A 19730-nucleotide genomic window follows, 5' to 3' on the forward strand; every position below is an offset into this window, starting at 1 on the left:
CACCATGCTGAGGAAGAATTTAAATAAAATTTGTGCAAGTATTTAACCACAAAACCCTCTCCTTTTGTCTCTTTCCCTTCTGGAATGACCCCGTGTAAATCCCTGAATAAATATGTCTGGTCTAAATCTACTTCAAGTTGTGTCGTCTTTCCTTAAGTTATCGAACCAAAGTCTTGTAGTATTTCCCCTGTCAATGTGCTGATTCCCTGGTAAGTGTAAAGTGAAAATTTGTAGTTTGTGTAGAAATCTCCGGAAGACACGTGCCGCCCTATGGAACAATCCCCCTAAGGGACTCCATGTGCTCATCTCATATCTAACCCCAGAATAGTTAATAACTATCAATTGGCGCCTAACGCAAAATTTTTCAAAAAAGTAATTTTCTTCCATAGACCAGAAGAAAATTCCTTTTGACGGTCTCCCGGAGAATTTCAATAAATGTAAATTTATTTCAATAAAAATCAAGGTCAGCAGATGAAACCTACGAGGCAGAAAGTCAACAACATGATCTCCCAAGCAAACTCTGTCGTACATGATGATAAAAACCTCAAATTATGCTTTCTGTTTCATTCGTGAAGTGTGAACATGAATCAGTAACAGTCCGTAAGAATTAGTTTCTCGACCGTACTGAAAATAGTTCAATTTTGTGATTTTTCAAGTCAAATTTAGTCGTTTTGTATTGATCTTGAATTATTTGTTCAATTTTGTTGTTAATTTATTTGCATGATCGCTTCATTTGTCGCTTATTTATTCTTCAATGTTATTTATTTATTTATTCACACCAATATTTATTTAGGTAGCATTTATTAATAATTGTGCATGCCTACACGAATTATTTTCACATTTGTATTATCGTGAAACAAAAATTTTAATTTGTCATTCATTCATTGAAATCATGGCGGATTCATTCACTTTTGATGAAGCCTGTACGCTTTTGGGTAGGTGGTATCATCGCATGAGAGTGGAAAACTTAGCCGATGATGAAGTTTTGAATGAACTGAAAGCTAAAAAGTCATTTTGAACCAACATCTCACAAATGATCAACGACGTGAGATGCTGAAGAACAGGGTGGCACAGGAGCAGTCTGGCGAGGCGGAGATCGGACTTCGTTACGTGATAGGACCTCCAGAGGACGAAATCGCCACGTGTACGGACAGATACGAGCTGCTGAAGACAGGGCCGTGTACAAGGGGGGGGTTTTAGGGGTTTAACCCCCCCCCTGGCAAATTAAGTTAGTTACACCCCATGCGCCCCTCGGCCCGAAGGGCCGATTTTTTTTAGCTATGTTGCTAAAATGCCAAAGAGATTTTTTTTTTCAAATCGATATGAAAAATTTGACTGGAGGCGCCCCCTAAGACTTATTTTTTTTAATACAGATATGCAATATAAAAATTTGACTGAAGGCGCCCCTACGTCTTAAACAAATCATGCAAATTCTCGATATGAAAAATTGAATGGAGGCGCCCCTGCGACTTTAAAAAAATCATATTAATTTTATTATAAAAATTGACTGAAGGCGCCCTTATGACTTGAAAAAAACATGAAAATTCTCGATATGAAAAATTTGACTGGAGGCGCCCCTATGACTAAAACATTTTTATGAAAATTATGAAAATTTAACTGGAGGCGCTCCTAAGACTTAATTTTTTTCAATACGAATATGCAATATAAAAATTTGACTGGAGGCGCCCCTACGACTTAATAAAATCATGCATGTTCTTGACCGAGCCACGTAGCCCAGTGGTAACGCTTCCGCCTCGTAAGCGGTAGATCGGGGTTCAAATCCCGGCTCGGACCAACACAACTGGTGATCTTTTCCCTTCTGGAATCGATTGCTTAGTAAAGGGAAGGTAGTGTATCGTCACAAACTGGACCTTATCACGACACCTTAGGGAGGCGACCTGGGAAAGATTTACTTTTTTACTTTACATGTTCTTGATATGAAAATGAATGGAGGCGCCCCTACGACTTAAAAAAAATCATACAAATTTTATAATGAAAATTTGACTGGAAGCGCCCTTATGACTTAAAAAAATCATGCAAATTCTCAATATGAAAAATTTGACTAAAACATTTTTATGAGAATTAGGAAAATTTAACTGGACACGCGCCTATGACTTAATTTTTTTTTCAATACGAATATGCAATATAAAAATTTGACTAGAGGCGCCCCTACGACTTAAAAAAAACATACAAATTTTATAATGAAAATTTGACTGGAGGCGCTCTTATGACTTAAAAAAATCATACAAATTCTTATTATGAAAATTTGACTGGAGGCGCCCTTATGACTTAAAAAAATCATGCAAATTCTCAATATGAAAAATTTGACTGGAGGCGCCCCTAAGACTTATTTTTTTTTCAATACGAATATGCAATATGAAAATTTGACTGGAGGATCCCACATGACCTTTAAAAAATCATGCAAATTTTCGATATGATAAATTTGACTGGAGGCGTCCCCATTAACTAAAACATTTTCATGAAAATTATGAAAATTTAACTGGAGGCGCCCCTAAGACTTATTTTTTTTCTTAAAAAAATCATGCAAATTCTCGATATGAAAAATTAAATAGAGGCGCCCCTACGACTTTAAAAAAATCATGCAAATTTTGTTATGAAAATTTGACTGGAGGCACCCTTATAACTTAAAAAATCATGCAAATTCTCGATATGAAAAATTTGACTGGAGGCGCCCCTATGACTAAAACATTTTTATGAAAATTAGGAAATTTAACTGGAGGCGCCCCTAAGGCTAAATTTTTCAATACGAATATGCCACATAAAAATTTGACTGGAGGCGCCCTATGACTTAAAAATCATACAAATTTTATAATGAAAATTTGACTGGAGGCGCTCTTATGACTTAAAAAAATCATACAAATTCTTATTATGAAAATTTGACCTATGACTATGAATGAAACATTTTTATAAAAATTCTCAATATGAAAATTTAACTGGAGGCGCCCCTACGACCTAATTTTTTTTAAACATATTCTCAACATTAAAAATTTTACTGGAGGCGCCCCTATGACTTAAAAAAAATCATGCAAATTCTGGATATGAAAAATTGACTGGAAGCGCCCCTACGAATCATTTTTTTTTAAATCCAAATTCCCAATGTAAAAATATGACTGAAGACGCCCCTACGACTTTAAAGGCATATGGTCGATATTGCAACTTGGATTGAAGCGCCCTTATGACTTAAAAAAATATAAAAATTGTTATTATGAAGATTTAACTGGTGCCACCCTTACGACTTAATTTTTAAAACAAATTTTCTATATTAAAATTTGACAGGAGGTGCCCCTACGACTTAAAAAATGATGAAAAATTTCGCTATGAAAAATTTAATGGATGCGAAACCTACGACTTTAAAAAATTCATAAAATTTCTTATTATCAAAATTGACTGGAGGCGCCTTCATGACTTAAACATTTTTATGACAATTCTCAATATGAAAATTTAATTGGAGGCTCCATTACGACTTTAAAAAACCATGCAAATTCTCGATATGAAAAATTGATTGGAGGCACCACTTCGACTTTAAAAAAATCATACAAAGTGTATTATGAAAATTTTACTGGAGGCGCCCTTATGACTAAAAAAAAATCATACAAATTCTTATTATGAAAATTTGACCTATGACTATGAATGAAACATTTTTATGAAAATTCTCAATATGAAAATTTAACTGGAGGCGCCCCTACGATCTATTTTTTTAAACATATTCTCAACAACTTATAATTGATGAGAGTTCGACTGTTGTTATTATTTTGAGTTTGATCGGCTACTCAGTCTGGGCAAAGTGAAACGCTGTTTATGCTGTGTCCGACGTTTCGGCGCTGATTGGCGCCTTCTTCAGGGGAACTATTAATTAATAATTTATTGTTAGAAACACATATTAGAGGACTTATTACAGAAAACCATACATAGCTTGACGTTTCTTGTTAGCTGCCTTTTTTAAGGCTAACGTCATAAATTCCATCAAAAGCTGGTGGTACACTGACTAAAATTAACAAATAATGTGAGATTAGGACATTTAGGGGCACTGAATTTAACAATTAAATATCTCACACTGTCGCTATGGTCACAAATTTTGTGGCGGTTCGAGTTACTTTGTTCGGGATATGATTTGGGCATTAAGGGGTATCATTTTCATCGGGTACGCTTTGGGTCAAATTGTGCGGGCGAATTTGATGTGTGTCAGTGTGTTGGGGTCTAATAGAGTGTAACACAGAAGCGTAAGCTGTGTTCAATCCATCGACATCCACTCTGTGGTTTACTGTGTGTTGAGTGTTGAAGATGTGGCACATTTCTAAAAATGGCAGTGTGTGTGACATGAAGGTTGTGTCTACAATTTTTGTGTTATCAATTTGAAAACGGTGGCCTGTGTTTACACAATGTTCAAGCAAAGCAGTTTTGTCTCTGATGCTATCCATATCTGTCTCAGTGTTTGTGTGATCTGTAACAATTTTTTCCAATTTGTTTACATCTGATCTGTGGCCTGAAAGTCTTGTACTAAGTTTGTTCTTTGTCATTCCAATGTAACATTTGTCTCGAGCTGGTAAGTGATGACAACACATACACATGTGTGAAAAGGGATCCAACCAACGGCATACAAACCAAGAACAACAACTTCGTCAAGAAACTTAAGGATCAAAAGTTCATTGATGAAAAAACAAAGCGCAGTCTAACCATCTACAATGCAGTCTGCCCCCGCATTTATGGACAACCAAAAGCCCATAAAAGTAATCTCCCGTTGAGACCCGTCATCCCCAACACGACAGCACCAACATACAAACTGTCCAAGTACATTGCCAACATCCTACAGTTGTCAATGGAAAGCAAGTACAACATCACTAGTTCTTTTGCCTTCTGCCAAGAGATCAACCAGATCACTCTCCCACACAACTACATCATCATCTCGCTTGATGTGGTTTCCCTCTTTACTAACGTACCAAGAGAGCTCGTCACCTACAGCATAATTTATGAATGGGAAACTATCAGGAACAACACAGACATCGACCTTGATCTCTTTCTGGAGATGGTCGAATTCTGCATGAAAGAGAGCTACTTCAGGTACAAGGGTAAATTCTACTATCAAATCTATGGTACGGCCATGGGGAGCCCTCTGTCACCCATCCTCGCGGACATTTCGCTGGAGACAGTTATTGGCAAAGCTGTTGAAGCGCTACCGTTCGATGTACCAATTGTACGCAAATATGTGGACGATCTGTTTATTGCTGTTCCAGCAGACAAGATCGATGTTGTACTAGAAGAGTTCAACAAACATGAAGCCCGCTTACAGTTCACTCTTGAGTGTGAACAGGACAACAAACTACCGTTCTTGGACATGCAGGTGATCCGCAATGCTGACCAGACTCTGAGCACTGATTGGTACGCCAAACCCATCGCCTCAGGTAGAATGCTGAACTACAACTCGTTTCACCAGATGAAACACAAAGTCAACGTTGCGAACAACTTTATCCACAGAGTGACCACTTTGTCCACACACAGCAGCTGGAACGACCAAAAACAGATCATCTACACACACCTACACAACAACGGATACCCGAGGACGTTGATCAGTCGTCTAATCCAACAGCACCAGAGTAAAACCCTCCCGAATGCCAGCGAGCAACCCAACGTAGCGACTCTTGTCGCTAACACCAACCAGGATCCCACCCAACCACCCACCCTCAGTCAGCCACAGCCCGAAGCAGATGCCATCTATCGATCCATCCCTTACGTCCCAAAACTGACTGAACGACTCCAAAAGGTGTTCCGCAGTGACTACAACCAGATCCGCATTGCCTCTAGACAAACCAACACTGTAAACAACCTACACACCAAAGTGAAAGACCCCAAAAACCACCATGAAAACAGCAATGTTATTTACAAAATTCCTTGCAATAGCTGTAACAAATGTTACATTGGAATGACAAAGAACAAACTTAGTACAAGACTTTCAGGCCACAGATCAGATGTAAACAAATTGGAAAAAATTGTTACAGATCACACAAACACTGAGACAGATATGGATAGCATCAGAGACAAAACTGCTTTGCTTGAACATTGTGTAAACACAGGCCACCGTTTTCAAATTGATAACACAAAAATTGTAGACACAACCTTCATGTCACACACACTGCCATTTTTAGAAATGTGCCACATCTTCAACACTCAACACACAGTAAACCACAGAGTGGATGTCGATGGATTGAACACAGCTTACGCTTCTGTGTTACACTCTATTAGACCCCAACACACTGACACACATCAAATTCGCCCGCACAATTTGACCCAAAGCGTACCCGATGAAAATGATACCCCTTAATGCCCAAATCATATCCCGAACAAAGTAACTCGAACCGCCACAAAATTTGTGACCATAGCGACAGTGTGAGATATTTAATTGTTAAATTCAGTGCCCCTAAATGTCCTAATCTCACATTATTTGTTAATTTTAGTCAGTGTACCACCAGCTTTTGATGGAATTTATGACGTTAGCCTTAAAAAAGGCAGCTAACAAGAAACGTCAAGCTATGTATGGTTTTCTGTAATAAGTCCTCTAATATGTGTTTCTAACAATAAATTATTAATTAATAGTTCCCCCTGAAGAAGGCGCCAATCAGCGCCGAAACGTCGGACACAGCATAAACAGCGTTTCACTTTGCCCAGACTGAGTAGCCGATCAAACTCAAAATTCTCAACAACTACGACTTAAAAAATCATGCAAATTCTGGATATGAAAAATTGACTGGAAGCGCCCCTGAGAATTATTTTTTAAATACATATTCTCAATGTAAAAATATATCTGAAGACGCCCCTACGACTTTAAAGGCATATTCTCGAACTGGCAACTTGGATTGAGGCGCCCTTATGACTTAAAAAAATCATACAAATTCTTATTATGAAAATTTAACTGGTGGCGCCCCTATGACTTAAACATTTTTATGAAAATTCTTAATATTTAAATTTAATGGGAGGCGCCACTACGACCTAAAAAATCATACAAATTTTGTTATGAAAATTTGACTGGAGGCGTCCTTATGACTAGAAAAAATCATGCAAATTCTCAATATGAAAAAATTGACTTAAGGCGCCCCTACGACTTAAAAAATTCATGCCAATTCTCGATATGGAAAATGGAATGGGGGCGCCCCTATGACGTAAACATTTTTATGTAAATTCTCAATATGTAAGTTTTACTGGAGGCGCCCTTATGAGTGGGGAAAAAATTGGTAAAATTATTGAGAAAAAAGTTGATTAATCGGTGCCCAAAGCAGCTAAAAAATGATAAAAATATTTTAAAAATAAGATTCTACTGGAAACGCAACATAAAGACTGTTTAATAAGAGCCAAACAAAGTTTGGCGTACGATAACATAACAAAATAAAAATTCTGTTTTACGTTCTAGCTACAACATTTTTTTGCGCCGGTTGGCCCACTTTGTTTGACCAGTTTTGAACAGTCTTTATAGCTTGAGGAGCACCTATAGCCAAATAATTTTATTTTGTTCTTATTTTAACAAAACGCCGCTGGTAAAGTTCTTTTTTTCAAAATATCTCTGATCTTTTTAAATGTTGCTCTACTTTTTCATTTTTTTTATTTTGTCATGACCTCTAGTGAAATTTTATTTTCAAAAAGGTAGTCAAATTGTTTTATTTAACATTTTTATTTCAACATATGGCGCAACTTTTTATCATTTTTATGTTGCTTAAGCTATTTTTTTGTGATTATTTTTTTTACGTGTTGTGAAACTTTCTTTGAAATCTTATTTTCAAAATATTTTCATCATTTCTATGGTGCTTTTCTGGCGTTGAATGTATTTTTTTAATATGTTAATTATTTTATCATTTATTAAATTTTGTTTATGAGAGAGGTGCCTTTTCGGAACATTTTCTGGGGTAAATCGAAATATATCTTTGTTTCCTGTAGCAACTTTGTTACTTTTTATCGATTTTCTAGGACGTTTCTTCAGAAAAGTCAAGGAATCGATAGAAATATATTCAAAATTATCTTTTTTCATTTTTTATACTCAAAAAGTCTGTTACAAATTTTTGATCCAAAAATTAAGTTTCTTATCTAATTTTTCAGATTTTCAGAAAATTCCGTCCAAAGATACAAAATTTCATACGTTTACATACCCATTCCAGCCCTCAAAATTGTATGGAGACTTGTATGGAAAAACAAATGATGCAAAATTGCTTCTTTTAACATAGGGAATGCAAAGAAAAGTCGATTGAAAATCGGACCAGTAGTTTCCGAGTTATGATCAGTTGAACACATTCAGTTTATCCAGCTACAATCCAACCCCACCTCTAGACGGGGTTCGATCTAATAATTCGCCAAAATCATTTTTTTACAAAATTTTGACCTTTAAAAAGCAATGGAAAGAAAAACTCTTAAAATTTGAAAAAAATTAGGTAGAACGTGTGACTTGTTTTATGTGACTTTACTAATGTTTTAAAAAATGATTGTTTTTCTTGGCTGTGTTTTTCACTAATATTTTCGGTATTTTTTTTTTCTATTGTCTCAGACTATACCTCTAAGCATTTTTTAACAATTTAAATGATAATGGTTTGTTCTAGAGTAAAAAAAAAAGGAAAAACATACAAAAAAATAATGAAAAATTGGCTGTAAAAAACATCACAAATTAGGTGCTAGAACAGGCCAAATACTACAAAAAACAAACATCAACTAAACAAGATAAATGCAAATCTAAAAACTAAAAATTAAACAAAAACAACATAAAACAAGAGAAGTAAAGTTTTTCGTAGAACAAAAGTTGCTCAAAATGACAAGGGAAAAATTAAAAAAAAAATCGAAAAAAATGGGCAGCAAAGGGTTGACACTTAGAAAAAATCAAGTTCATAGATTTGATTTCTTTGAAATTGTGTATCTTAGAAACAAATTGCTCGATTTGAAAGTTTCAGAGAGAAAGTTGTACAAATTTTTCTTGGCTCTTCAAAAATATTTTTAGGGTACTTTAAATTCCAGAAGTGTTATTTTAAAATGAATAGAAACCAAAATAAATTGAAAATGCAGTCCTAAAATTAGCTTTAACCTGAAAACGGTACATTTTGTTAACAAAATTGCTTCAACCATTTTTGTCCACTTTTTCGTTTTTTTCTTCAAAAATCATATCTCCTAAACCAGATTTTGCACCATCACTAAAGTTCCGTAGATGTCTTTTTAGTCCCCTAAAACATAAAAATCGGATTTTTGCTTTGCCCAAGACACCAAATCGATCAGATAATCCATTGTGAAGATATAGAAATTCATTCATTTGCATATAAATTTAATATGACCAGCCCCCAGAATTGTATGGACATTTGTATAGAAAAACGAATGATGCAAAATTGCTTCTTTTGACATAGAGAATGCATGGTGCATGGCAAAGTTTCATCCAAATAAAAAAAAAATAAAAGTTAAAAATCGTGAAAAAAATTTGCAAAATCGTAGAGAACTACTCTTAATATAAAAAAAAACTTATGAAAACTTGTTTTGAGCAATTACTGCTACACTTCTTCATAGAGCGTCCAATTTCCCAGTCTCAAACACTCCTGGTTCCCGCTGGCACTATCACTCACGGCCGTGGCCGTGCACTACTTGGCGAAACAGTGGAGTTGTAGCGTTCCAACTGTTCGCTATGACTCTTTCCGGGCAATTGGACGAGTCTTGAGGAGTCCTTGGCGGTTGACGGTCTTCGTCTTTCCCCTCCTCTTTCCGCGCCTTTTCCCTGACCTTCCAACCTACCGTCATGTCACCTCTCTACCGCCCACTGCCGACGAGGTCCTCTGGTGGTCGGTTTCGGAAGCTTCTACTGGCTGCGTTCTTGGTGGACGTCACTTGCTGGGTCGTTTACCGGAGACAAAACACTTGACACGCGAACACTTCCCAACTTTTACATTAAACGGAAAACAAATCGCGTAAATCGCGGTAACCTTCACGAGTGAGGTTCCGAACGGTTACACTCTCCCCCAGCTCGGGTAAAAAAAAATACTTGTATGCAAGGATTTTTTTTTTACACAACAAATATTTTTTTACAAAAAATTGCATGTTGAAACCACGTCAAAGCGGCCTAGCTGAACCTTCCAAACTCAAAATTATATCTACAGGACTGATAATTAGCGTCACACTGTAGCTCATGAAATATTTCACACCCCATTTCTTGATTCCGACAGCCAACATTCTATGAAAAACATGCGACATTTGTACAGTATTGTGATCTGAGTTATCGGGGTCATAAGGCATCAACGAAGGAAATCCTTCTCCGCGCTGTTTAGCAGGACGAACCTGTGTACTGGCCATCAACGTATATTTCAACTCCAGCCTCCAGCGATAAACTCATTGATTTATACTGTCACAAATCTCACCAAAATCCAAAAAGGAACAAACTAAAATTCAACAAACTACTATTTACAAGACAAACTAATAAATAAATAAATAAATAAATAACAAAGCTACTCATGCACAAATAACAAATTAAATCATGCAAATCAATAATAAAAAAAAAACAAAATCTACGAACTCCGGAGCATGCCTATTTACAAAGCAAAGTCATTCGCGGATTGTGCATGAAACATTTCATCGTTGTCAGAGTTGTTTTAAGCACTCTAGTACTTCTTTTCTACTGTCATTTCATCTGTGTACGTGCGTATCTGACATCGGCTGTCAAATGATATTGTGTTATTGTGGAACAAACGTGGTGCTTCCCAATTAAAGTTCAATTCTGAAAATTTCAGGATTTTGGACACTTTTTGACTTATTTTCGAGAAATTTTTGGTTAACTAAACGCAGAAAAAGCATTGGCCAAATGAATTCAATGCGAAGTTTAATTTTCAAGTGTCGTTCCTGGGGTTTTTTGATTTGTTCTTTTCTTGGGAAAGTTGATTATTATGACTATGAGGAAAATATTATGCGGTTCAAGGTAAGTAGTGTGAATTATCTTCTTTTCAGGGAAAGTGAATTCTATTGTGTTTTTTTTTATTTGTGGTGAATCATCTGATTACAGTGTAAAATGTTAGACAAAGTGTCTTTAGTTGACCCAAATCATGGTCGTAAAATTCTCATTACCAGCCAATTTTACACACATCTGCCACTCGATACCTCAGTTTCCTAAACACACAACTAAAGACTTATTAACAGTGGTGTGATTAGTTCTATCAAGAATCAAGCAACATAAACATGAAAAACTGCTGGCAAAAGTATTCTACTCATTCATTTCATTCATTCTTTTCTTCCATTCATTTCACTTATTTACTATTCATTCATTCATTGTAACATTCTTTTTCACATTCCAAAAGTTCATTCTTTGAATCATTCATTTTCACTCATACAAATCAGCAACAGTAAAGTCGCATTTGCAAACTCCTACCATGACACAATTCACGTGTCGACACCAACACTAACGTGGCTTAGCGATGATTGAGAATGAGTAATAGAGTTCTTAGACGATGCTTTAAACGAAAACTACTACCTCATTCCAATATCTGCCAACGTCTTCTCACCATTCAGCTCATTAAGCCATTCTACTACTTCACAGGTACTAAACACCTGACACCTTCACGACTGATTCACCAACTATAGCGCAATACACGGTTTGAAGAACTTTTACAACCATGTATGCAGCTGGTTTACAGTACGTGCTCAGTTTTGAGAACTGGCTCACCATCTCCACGAATACCTGAGACCAGACTCGATTTTTGCAATCCTCGTTGCGTAAACTTCTATCAAACATCAACTTTTTTTGTTCCGGAACTTCAACATTAACAACTTTTGCCAACTCTGGGCATAAAATTGGGTCCTGCCTGCTGCAGTTTTGACCCGGAGTCCTGGATGCACTCAACTACGTTAGCATGGAGCTGTAATGTACAGTATTGGACGACGTAGCACTCTAAAATAATTGTTTACAGAGGTAACTATTCGCCAATCGTACCAGATCTCCTTCACTCACTAGCTGCCGATCACTCACTCCAAATTTTTCCATTACAGGAAACTATTAGGCCGATAACATCGCACCTTACTCCAACAACGCGCGCTCCTTCAACTTCTTTAACTCACCGTCAGGTAAGTCACCTTCCAATTTCGTAACTACTTGTTACTAAAACCTCCTACTAAACTCCTACTAAACTCCTAGATACTGGTTCAAAATTTATGCTGTCCAGATTTCACTGTTTGTAACAAACTGTCCTGATAACACTGAGATTCTGACGAAAAATAACTTATTAACTTCAACAGACCTCACGAATCAAACAAACGTACACAAACAGGAAACGGACCAAACATTTAAAAATTTCCAGGACTTACTATTTTGCCAAGTATCATGATTGCTCTGCCTTACGAACAACCAAGCTTCTCCATCTCACTAAGTGAGAGAAGTAACGAAACTCCTACTACTTCCTTATCAGCCTTCTGCTGAACTCCTTTTACCAATTTGAACCAATTTGTTGAAATATCTAGGAATTCTTAACTAAAAGAATCAGAATTTCTGTAAAAATTGTTCCTTGATAAAACTCCTACAAGTCTCCACAACTCAAACAAAAGCTTGTGATGTGGAACTCAACTCACACTTCTTTCTAACTTGCGACTAATTTCAAAATATTCTCACCTCTTTGGTATTCTAGTACGTATTCTTGCTCAGTAGTTCAGGTTAAAATTCAATATGTTCTTGATTTCATCATCTTTCATGCTAGTACTGGGATGTACTAAATTAGTTCTCAGGGATTTGGGTATAAATTATTGAAACATTTCAAACTATTCTGGTATTTCCATTAGTCGCACCAAATGTTCACTAACACACATTAAAAATTGTTTAAATTTAGCTTTCACATGTACAAAATACACTATCACAATGATACATTTTTTTGAATTTTGTTCTCAATCTTCTCATTTCAGCTCTGCTCTGTACTAAATCCAGCTGAAGTCTTCACTGATGAACCTGGAACATCCGCTGAACAGCATGCAACCAGTTCGGTGTTCTACGATCAACGTGTACTAACAACAGAATCACGTGTCGCGTTATTTGAATTGTAATTTTATAAAATTTAAAAAGAACTAAGTACGGAAGCAGATTTTAAACTGAAAATCAATTTGTTATTCTAGTTAGGGCATACCGCCTTGTTTTAACGACTAAATCGTAATTGTAAAATCCTAGGTAGGTGTGAAAACACGATAAAATTTGTTAAATTACTAGATTTGCACATTCTCAAGTGAGAAATTGATTAGAAAAACCTATAAATTTGTTCATGCATCCTAAATATGCAGAAAATAGCTGTAAATTGGAAAAATCTCTAGTATTGTTTTAGTTTTAGGTTTATTCTTGAAGTAAATGACTAGTTTGCTGGGTGTTTTATTTGACCAACGCTGAAAGATAACGCAATTCATACACAGGTGAAGTGATTGCTCCATGCAAACTGAATCAATGAACTCATTAATGGTCAACTCCGACCTTTTTTTGTCAATTGCCCTTTTCATACAAATTTGGACGTCAGAACCCCTCAATGGACGAACGAAATCGTTCAATCGCAGCGTGTAAAATTAAATTGCCAATCACACAAGTGTGGAAATTCATTCAAGCTGGCGGGATGTTTTCCCAGAGACGCCTGCGATAACTGGTTCCTTCAAGCAATTTTCCCCCAAGCTTAACCCTTGAAAACAGACTACAAGTCTAATTTTTGTTGGGCGCCAAAGTGTAACTGTCGGGTTACCACCGGCTCACGAGCGCTACCGAGACTCCCTCATGTAGCCTCAGGGTCGGCATGCTTGCGGTCCTGAATCGCGGTAAGCTGGGAAATGCGTCGGAATCCAGTGAAAACTCCACAATCTTAGTTGAACTTTCTCTATTTGTCCTCCCACTTTCTTATAACTATCTGACCTTCTTTTCCTTCCTTCTTCTCGGGGCCCCGTGCTCCGACACTGCTTCCGGTGACGTCGCTTCCTCCTCTCCTGTTGCTACAGCTACTCGCCGCTACGCGGCGCAACCGCTCGTTGTTGTTCTGGCACTCGCCGTATCACGGCGCAGCCTCCTGGATATGGTCTTGGCGGCGTACTTGACCGGTTGCGGTCGTACAAGGTCCCACTCGTTCCGGTTCTTGTCGTCCTGCCCTCTGTCGTGGTTGGTTGCGTCCTACGACCTTCGGAGCACCATCGAGGGTGTCCGGAAAACCCGGATGAGGCGCAGGTACGAAGCGGGTAGACGTCCGGCTGCGGACTGGATTCTGGGGGTGACTCGATGGTTGCTGCGAGTTCCCGGTTGGTGTCCTCGACACGGTTGCTGCGAGGCGGTGCCGAACTGGCACTTAACGTGAGGTACGAGGGGTCCTGAAGGTGATGGTTGAGGTTAGGTGAGCCATGACGGTTGGATTTGTTGGTTAGGCGGATGGGGTCGTTAGGATTGGCAAACTGGCGGGTTTGGTGGACATACCTGGTGTCCTTCAGCGGTCTCAAACACTCCTGGTTCCCGCTGGCACTATCACTCACGGCCGTGGCCGTGCACTACTTGGCGAAACAGTGGAGTTGTAGCGTTCCAACTGTTCGCTATGACTCTTTCCGGGCAATTGGACGAGTCTTGAGGAGTCCTTGGCGGTTGACGGTCTTCGTCTTTCCCCTCCTCTTTCCGCGCCTTTTCCCTGACCTTCCAACCTACCGTCATGTCACCTCTCTACCGCCCACTGCCGACGAGGTCCTCTGGTGGTCGGTTTCGGAAGCTTCTACTGGCTGCGTTCTTGGTGGACGTCACTTGCTGGGTCGTTTACCGGAGACAAAACACTTGACACGCGAACACTTCCCAACTTTTACATTAAACGGAAAACAAATCGCGTAAATCGCGGTAACCTTCACGAGTGAGGTTCCGAACGGTTACAGAAACTAATATTATCAGAAATAAATGTTGATATTAAATTGTGTTTCTTCATTTTTTCTAGAGCACTTAAAAAATATATGGATCCAAAAAAATAATAAAATGTATACTTCCGCTTGAATTCGGGAATTCCCGGGAAATTTTTAAATTTCCCGGGAAATGGGAAATATATTTTTACGGGAAATCCCGGGAATTCCCGGGAAATTTTTTCCCGGGACGGGAATTTGGACGCTCTACTTCTTCACTAAAACCCCGTTTACATTCCACAAGTGAACGGCCCATCCCTCTTCCGATTTACGCCAAAACTCTCATTTGCGCAAAAATTTCAAATTCGCTCAAACTCCGAATTAACGCCCCCCTTCATGGCGCTATTCAACACGATTTGCAGCGCCAATTCAAAAAGTGTAGTCTCCTGTTGCACCAATGTAAAATATATAAAAAAAAACGAAGTTGACTTTAGATCTGTCGGCCGGTACTAAACCAACCACTGTCTTCATTTTAACTACAAGGACATCGCCGCCCTGTTTGAGTAAGGCACAGAGCGACTGCGCCGGATACCCGTCCGCCTCGGGATTCGAACCAGCAAAATATATGTAAAATATACCAAAGTATTATTTATTGAGATTAAAGATTCACTGTTAGCGCCCTTTCGCAATCTAAACAAGCACCCCATGCGCCCCTTTCGAGAAAACCCTCCCCTTTCGAAAATCCTGTGCACGACCCTGGCTGAAGACATTGATGACACCTGATGTAGACGAGGAATGGCGAAACATAGTTCAAGACCGACTCATTCACCTCGGGATACGTTTGGTTGCAGTCTTACGTGTGTCGCGAGGGTCGCCAAATCTTCATGGCTCGCTGCAGAACATGGTGGTGGAGTTGACTTCTCTGCTGTACGCGTTCTACGAAGAGCCACCACAAGAACCAGAGCCCCGACCGTACCAAATCCTCCTGTACCGATCCCATTGAAAGAGGTGGGATCCTTGTTTACACAAGACGACCTGGATTACATGCACGATCTACAAGCGAGAATTGCGCATTTGGAAGGGCAGTTGGCGTTTGAAATTCCAGTGCGCGAGATGGGAACACAAACTCCAAAAGTGACGTTTTCCTCAAATCGTGATCGTCAAAACGAAGATGTCAATCCTAATCCTAATCCTAATCCCAATCCCGATCCTATTCCACCTCCTAGTGAGCATTCTCATTTTGATTTCAACAACTCCTTTTCGAGTTTTCAAAACAACATCCCTTACGGAAACAACAATAACCCCAATAATTACCCTTTTGGTTACCCTTTTGGTTACCCTTTTGGTTACCCCCCACAAAACCAACAATATCCTCCACCCCCACAATACCCCTTCAATAACAACAATAATAATGGCCACACTGGAATTATCAATTCAAGAAATCCACAGCCAAACAACAACAATTATCCCAACCAGCATAACAACCAGCATAACAACCAGCATAACAACCAGCATAACAACCAGCATAACAACCAACATAACAACCCACCCCCACGAAATCCACAACAACGTAATCCACTTCCCGAATATCCCAATCAATACAACAATCGTCGTTCTCTACCGGTCTCAAGATGGGATATCCCCAAGTACAGTGGAGATGACCAAGGTTTGAGGTTGAACGAGTTTTTAGAAACCGTTTATGGTCATGCTCGAGCTGAACATGTGTCGAGCCAGGAGCTGTTCGATTCGGCCATTCACTTGTTCACCGGATCAGCCCTGAAATGGTACATGACCGAATGCTCGTTTGGTCGTCTCATGAACTGGGATCATCTTGTCTTTGAGCTGCGTAGAACGTACATGCACCCTGACTTGGACGCCCTGATGCGGATCAAGATCTACGGGCGCAAACAACAAAAGAACGAGTCCTTCCACGACTACCACAACGAAGTCGAGAGCATGTTCCGTTCGATGCAATACCAACTCCCGGAGTTCGAAAAGGTTCAAATTCTGAAGCAGAACATGCGAACCGACTACAAGAAGCAGCTTACCTTTGTCCCCAAACAAACCCTGAGCATACTGGTGAACGCCGCACGCATGCTGGACGCACACAGCTTCCCAGCCTACAACAAGGTGTTTGGTTTGGAGCGAAATGTGCACGCTATAAGCACCCCGAACCAGTCCAACAAGAAGAAGCAGAAGGAATCAGCTGGGAAACCGTCAATGCCGTAGGTCAACCTGCACGTCCACCTCAGAACCAGAACAACAGGAACAAGCAGCGCCCTTCTACATCTACTCCACAACAACAACAACAACAACAAGCTGGTCCATCCGGAAGTAACACCCAGAGACCCCAGGAAACCATAATGGTCAATCCGGCCAACCGCCCAGACCGACGATGACCCTGGACGACTTGGTGAATGCTCACGCTCCTCCTCCTGAAAATTCGTGTTTTAATTGTGGTCGAGCTGGTCATCACTTTGTCATGTGTCGCCAGCAACGTGCACTTTTCTGTGGCAACTGTGGCCTGCGCGGATTTCCGGCGGAACATTGCCCATATTGTTTAAAAAACGCGAACGCTGCGAACCAAAACCGCCGTTCGTAGAACCGTTTTTGCGTGACCCTCCAGAATTCTGGGAGCCCGCGAACCAGCAAGATTACGAATCCTCTGCTGAAATTTGTCAAATAACATATCCGTTTCTTAACGATAATCGTCCGTATGTAAATGTTAAATTATATGAAATTCAAATTCACGCCCTTTTGGACAGTGGCAGTAATCACACCCTAATTAGCGAAAAACTTTTCAAATTATTCAAAAATAACAAAATTCAAAAATTGTCGAAACCTATCACGCTTCGTTCTGCCAGCGGTGATGAACTCGAGGTTCTAGGTCAAATTCCGATTCCGTTCGACTTCCGCGGGTCCACGAAAGTCGTGACCACGCTTGTTGTGGTCAACCTCTCAGTTGATTGCATCTGCGGTATGGATTTCTGGCGTAAATACCGGATCCACCCTACGGTAAACGAGACCAACTTTGAGAACGATCCCCGGATGGTCACGACGATCGAACACCCACCCACGGGTTCAATTCTGACGAAGGAGGAGGAGCAGGTGATCGAAAACATCAAGAAGAAGTTCATTCCCGCGTGCGAAGGCCAGCTGACGATTACGCCGCTCGCCGAACACCGAATCGTGTTGGCCGATGAGTGGAAAAACAAACCACCTGTCCGGCAATTCCCCTACACCATGTCCCCGAAGACGCAAGAGCTGCTATCGAGTTACAGCGGCTGCTGGACACCGGCATCTTGGAGAGAAGCAACTCGGATTGGTCCCTGAACTGCGTTCCGGTTATCAAACCCAACAAGGTTCGGCTCTGTTTGGACGCTCGCAAGATCAATGAGATCAGTGTCTTGCGAACCTTCGTGGTGAACGGACACTAGAGCTGCGGTATTTTTTACTACCTAAGCTCAGAGTTATTTCAAAACAAAATTCACAGTCTTTTTAAAGACTACCTGAGTTATTTTCCAAAATTCTAAACAGTCTTTTCAAGACTAACCCCACCTGAAATTTTGTTGTATTTTACAAACGAAGCCATCTTTTAAGAGAACTTTGCTTGCAAAATGCGTCAAAACAAAGGTAAACGCAAATCTTCTGAAGATTTGGTCGTTACGTCGGTGAAGCGTTTGAACGCTAAACCGGCTATCGGCAACAGAAAACGAAAACAGCCTCTTCTGAGGTCTGATTCTGATTCTGAATGTGAGGTCAATCCTCCAATTCCATTGACAAACAGTTTCGGTGTTTTATCCGAAACTGAAGACATGGAACCTTCTCCTCGTACTGAGCCTTCTGCCGTCGAGAAACGAGTAAAGGCTCCGCCAATTGTAGTGACTTCCGTCTCCGATTTGGCCAGCTTTCGAACGCAACTGAAGAATTGCAAGGAAACTTGCAATTTGAAGGTTTCGTTCCAGCTTGGTCGAAGAGGAGAATGTCGCTTGTTGACGGAATCTTTACAAGATCACCAAACTTTTGTTGGTTATTTGAAAACCACAAACACAATTTCTACACGTATGAGACCAAGAATGCTCGGCCATTCAAGGCGGTCTTGAAAGGTCTCTCCAACGACTTGTCGGTGGATGAGATCAAAAACGAACTTAAGGTGTTGCTTGGCTTTGCCCCATCCCAAGTAATACCAATGAAGAGAAAATCAAACGGGAATATTTCTCGCTTTGGTTTGACTTCACAATTTTATCTGATTCATTTCAACAGAAATGAAATCAACAATTTGAAACGTTTGGACAAAGTTCAGTTTTTGTTCCATGTACGGGTAAAGTGGGAGCATTTTAAGAAACATGGCGGTAATGGCCAGAATCTGACCCAGTGCCGGCGTTGCCAGGCATTCGGTCACGGTACTGATCATTGCGCCATGGTTCCAAAATGCATGGTTTGCGGGGATTCTTCTCACGACAAGGACAATTGTCCCGTGAAAGAAGTCACCCAATTTAAATGTGCAAATTGTGGTGAAAATCACAAATCAAATTTTGGGATTGCCCCATCAGAAAAAGGTTTTGGATTCTCGTGCTAAGCATCAGCCGAAATCCAAACCGAAATTTTCTCAAAGTCAGGTTGTACCTGCATCTTTAAATCAAACGTTCGTGCTGTCTCACTCGAACAATTCTAGAAATATCCCTACCGTGGAAAAGTTAGGTAACAACAATGGCATTTCTTATGCTAACGTCGTTTCGGGTTCGGGTTCATCCACGAATTTTAAATCCTCTACCAATCTTTCTGAAATTGGGCAGGTACCTCAAATCTCATTTGAAAATTTTTCTGCTGGCAACGCTTTGGGATCTTCTGATCTCGGCGATGTTACGTTTGAAAAATGACTTTTTGCAAAACTCACT

General features: G+C 39.6%; 1 protein-coding gene and 1 long non-coding RNA gene across 3 annotated transcripts; both read left to right on the forward strand.

Annotated features, from left to right (window-relative positions):
- Window positions 1-5057: 5057 nt before the first annotated feature.
- LOC119765065 lies at window positions 5058-6708 on the forward strand. Its single transcript, XM_038248172.1, has 2 exons — window positions 5058-6547; window positions 6610-6708. The coding sequence occupies exon 1, from the start codon at window positions 5060-5062 to the stop codon at window positions 6335-6337; it is 1278 nt and encodes a 425-aa protein (XP_038104100.1). The 5' UTR covers window positions 5058-5059; the 3' UTR covers window positions 6338-6547; window positions 6610-6708.
- Window positions 6709-10688: 3980 nt separating this feature from the next.
- On the forward strand, window positions 10689-12293 carry LOC119765607. Of its 2 annotated transcripts, none has more exons than XR_005276841.1 (3): window positions 10689-10936; window positions 11552-11923; window positions 12001-12293. It is a non-coding gene; the product is annotated as an uncharacterized LOC119765607 (long non-coding RNA). The 2 variants fall into 2 exon arrangements; XR_005276842.1 differs by having other exon boundaries at window positions 11826-11923.
- The last annotated feature ends 7437 nt before the right edge of the window (window positions 12294-19730 follow it).

Source organism: Culex quinquefasciatus, chromosome 1 (assembly GCF_015732765.1).
Source record: "Culex quinquefasciatus strain JHB chromosome 1, VPISU_Cqui_1.0_pri_paternal, whole genome shotgun sequence".
In the NCBI taxonomy this organism is placed as follows: domain Eukaryota; kingdom Metazoa; phylum Arthropoda; class Insecta; order Diptera; family Culicidae; genus Culex; species Culex quinquefasciatus.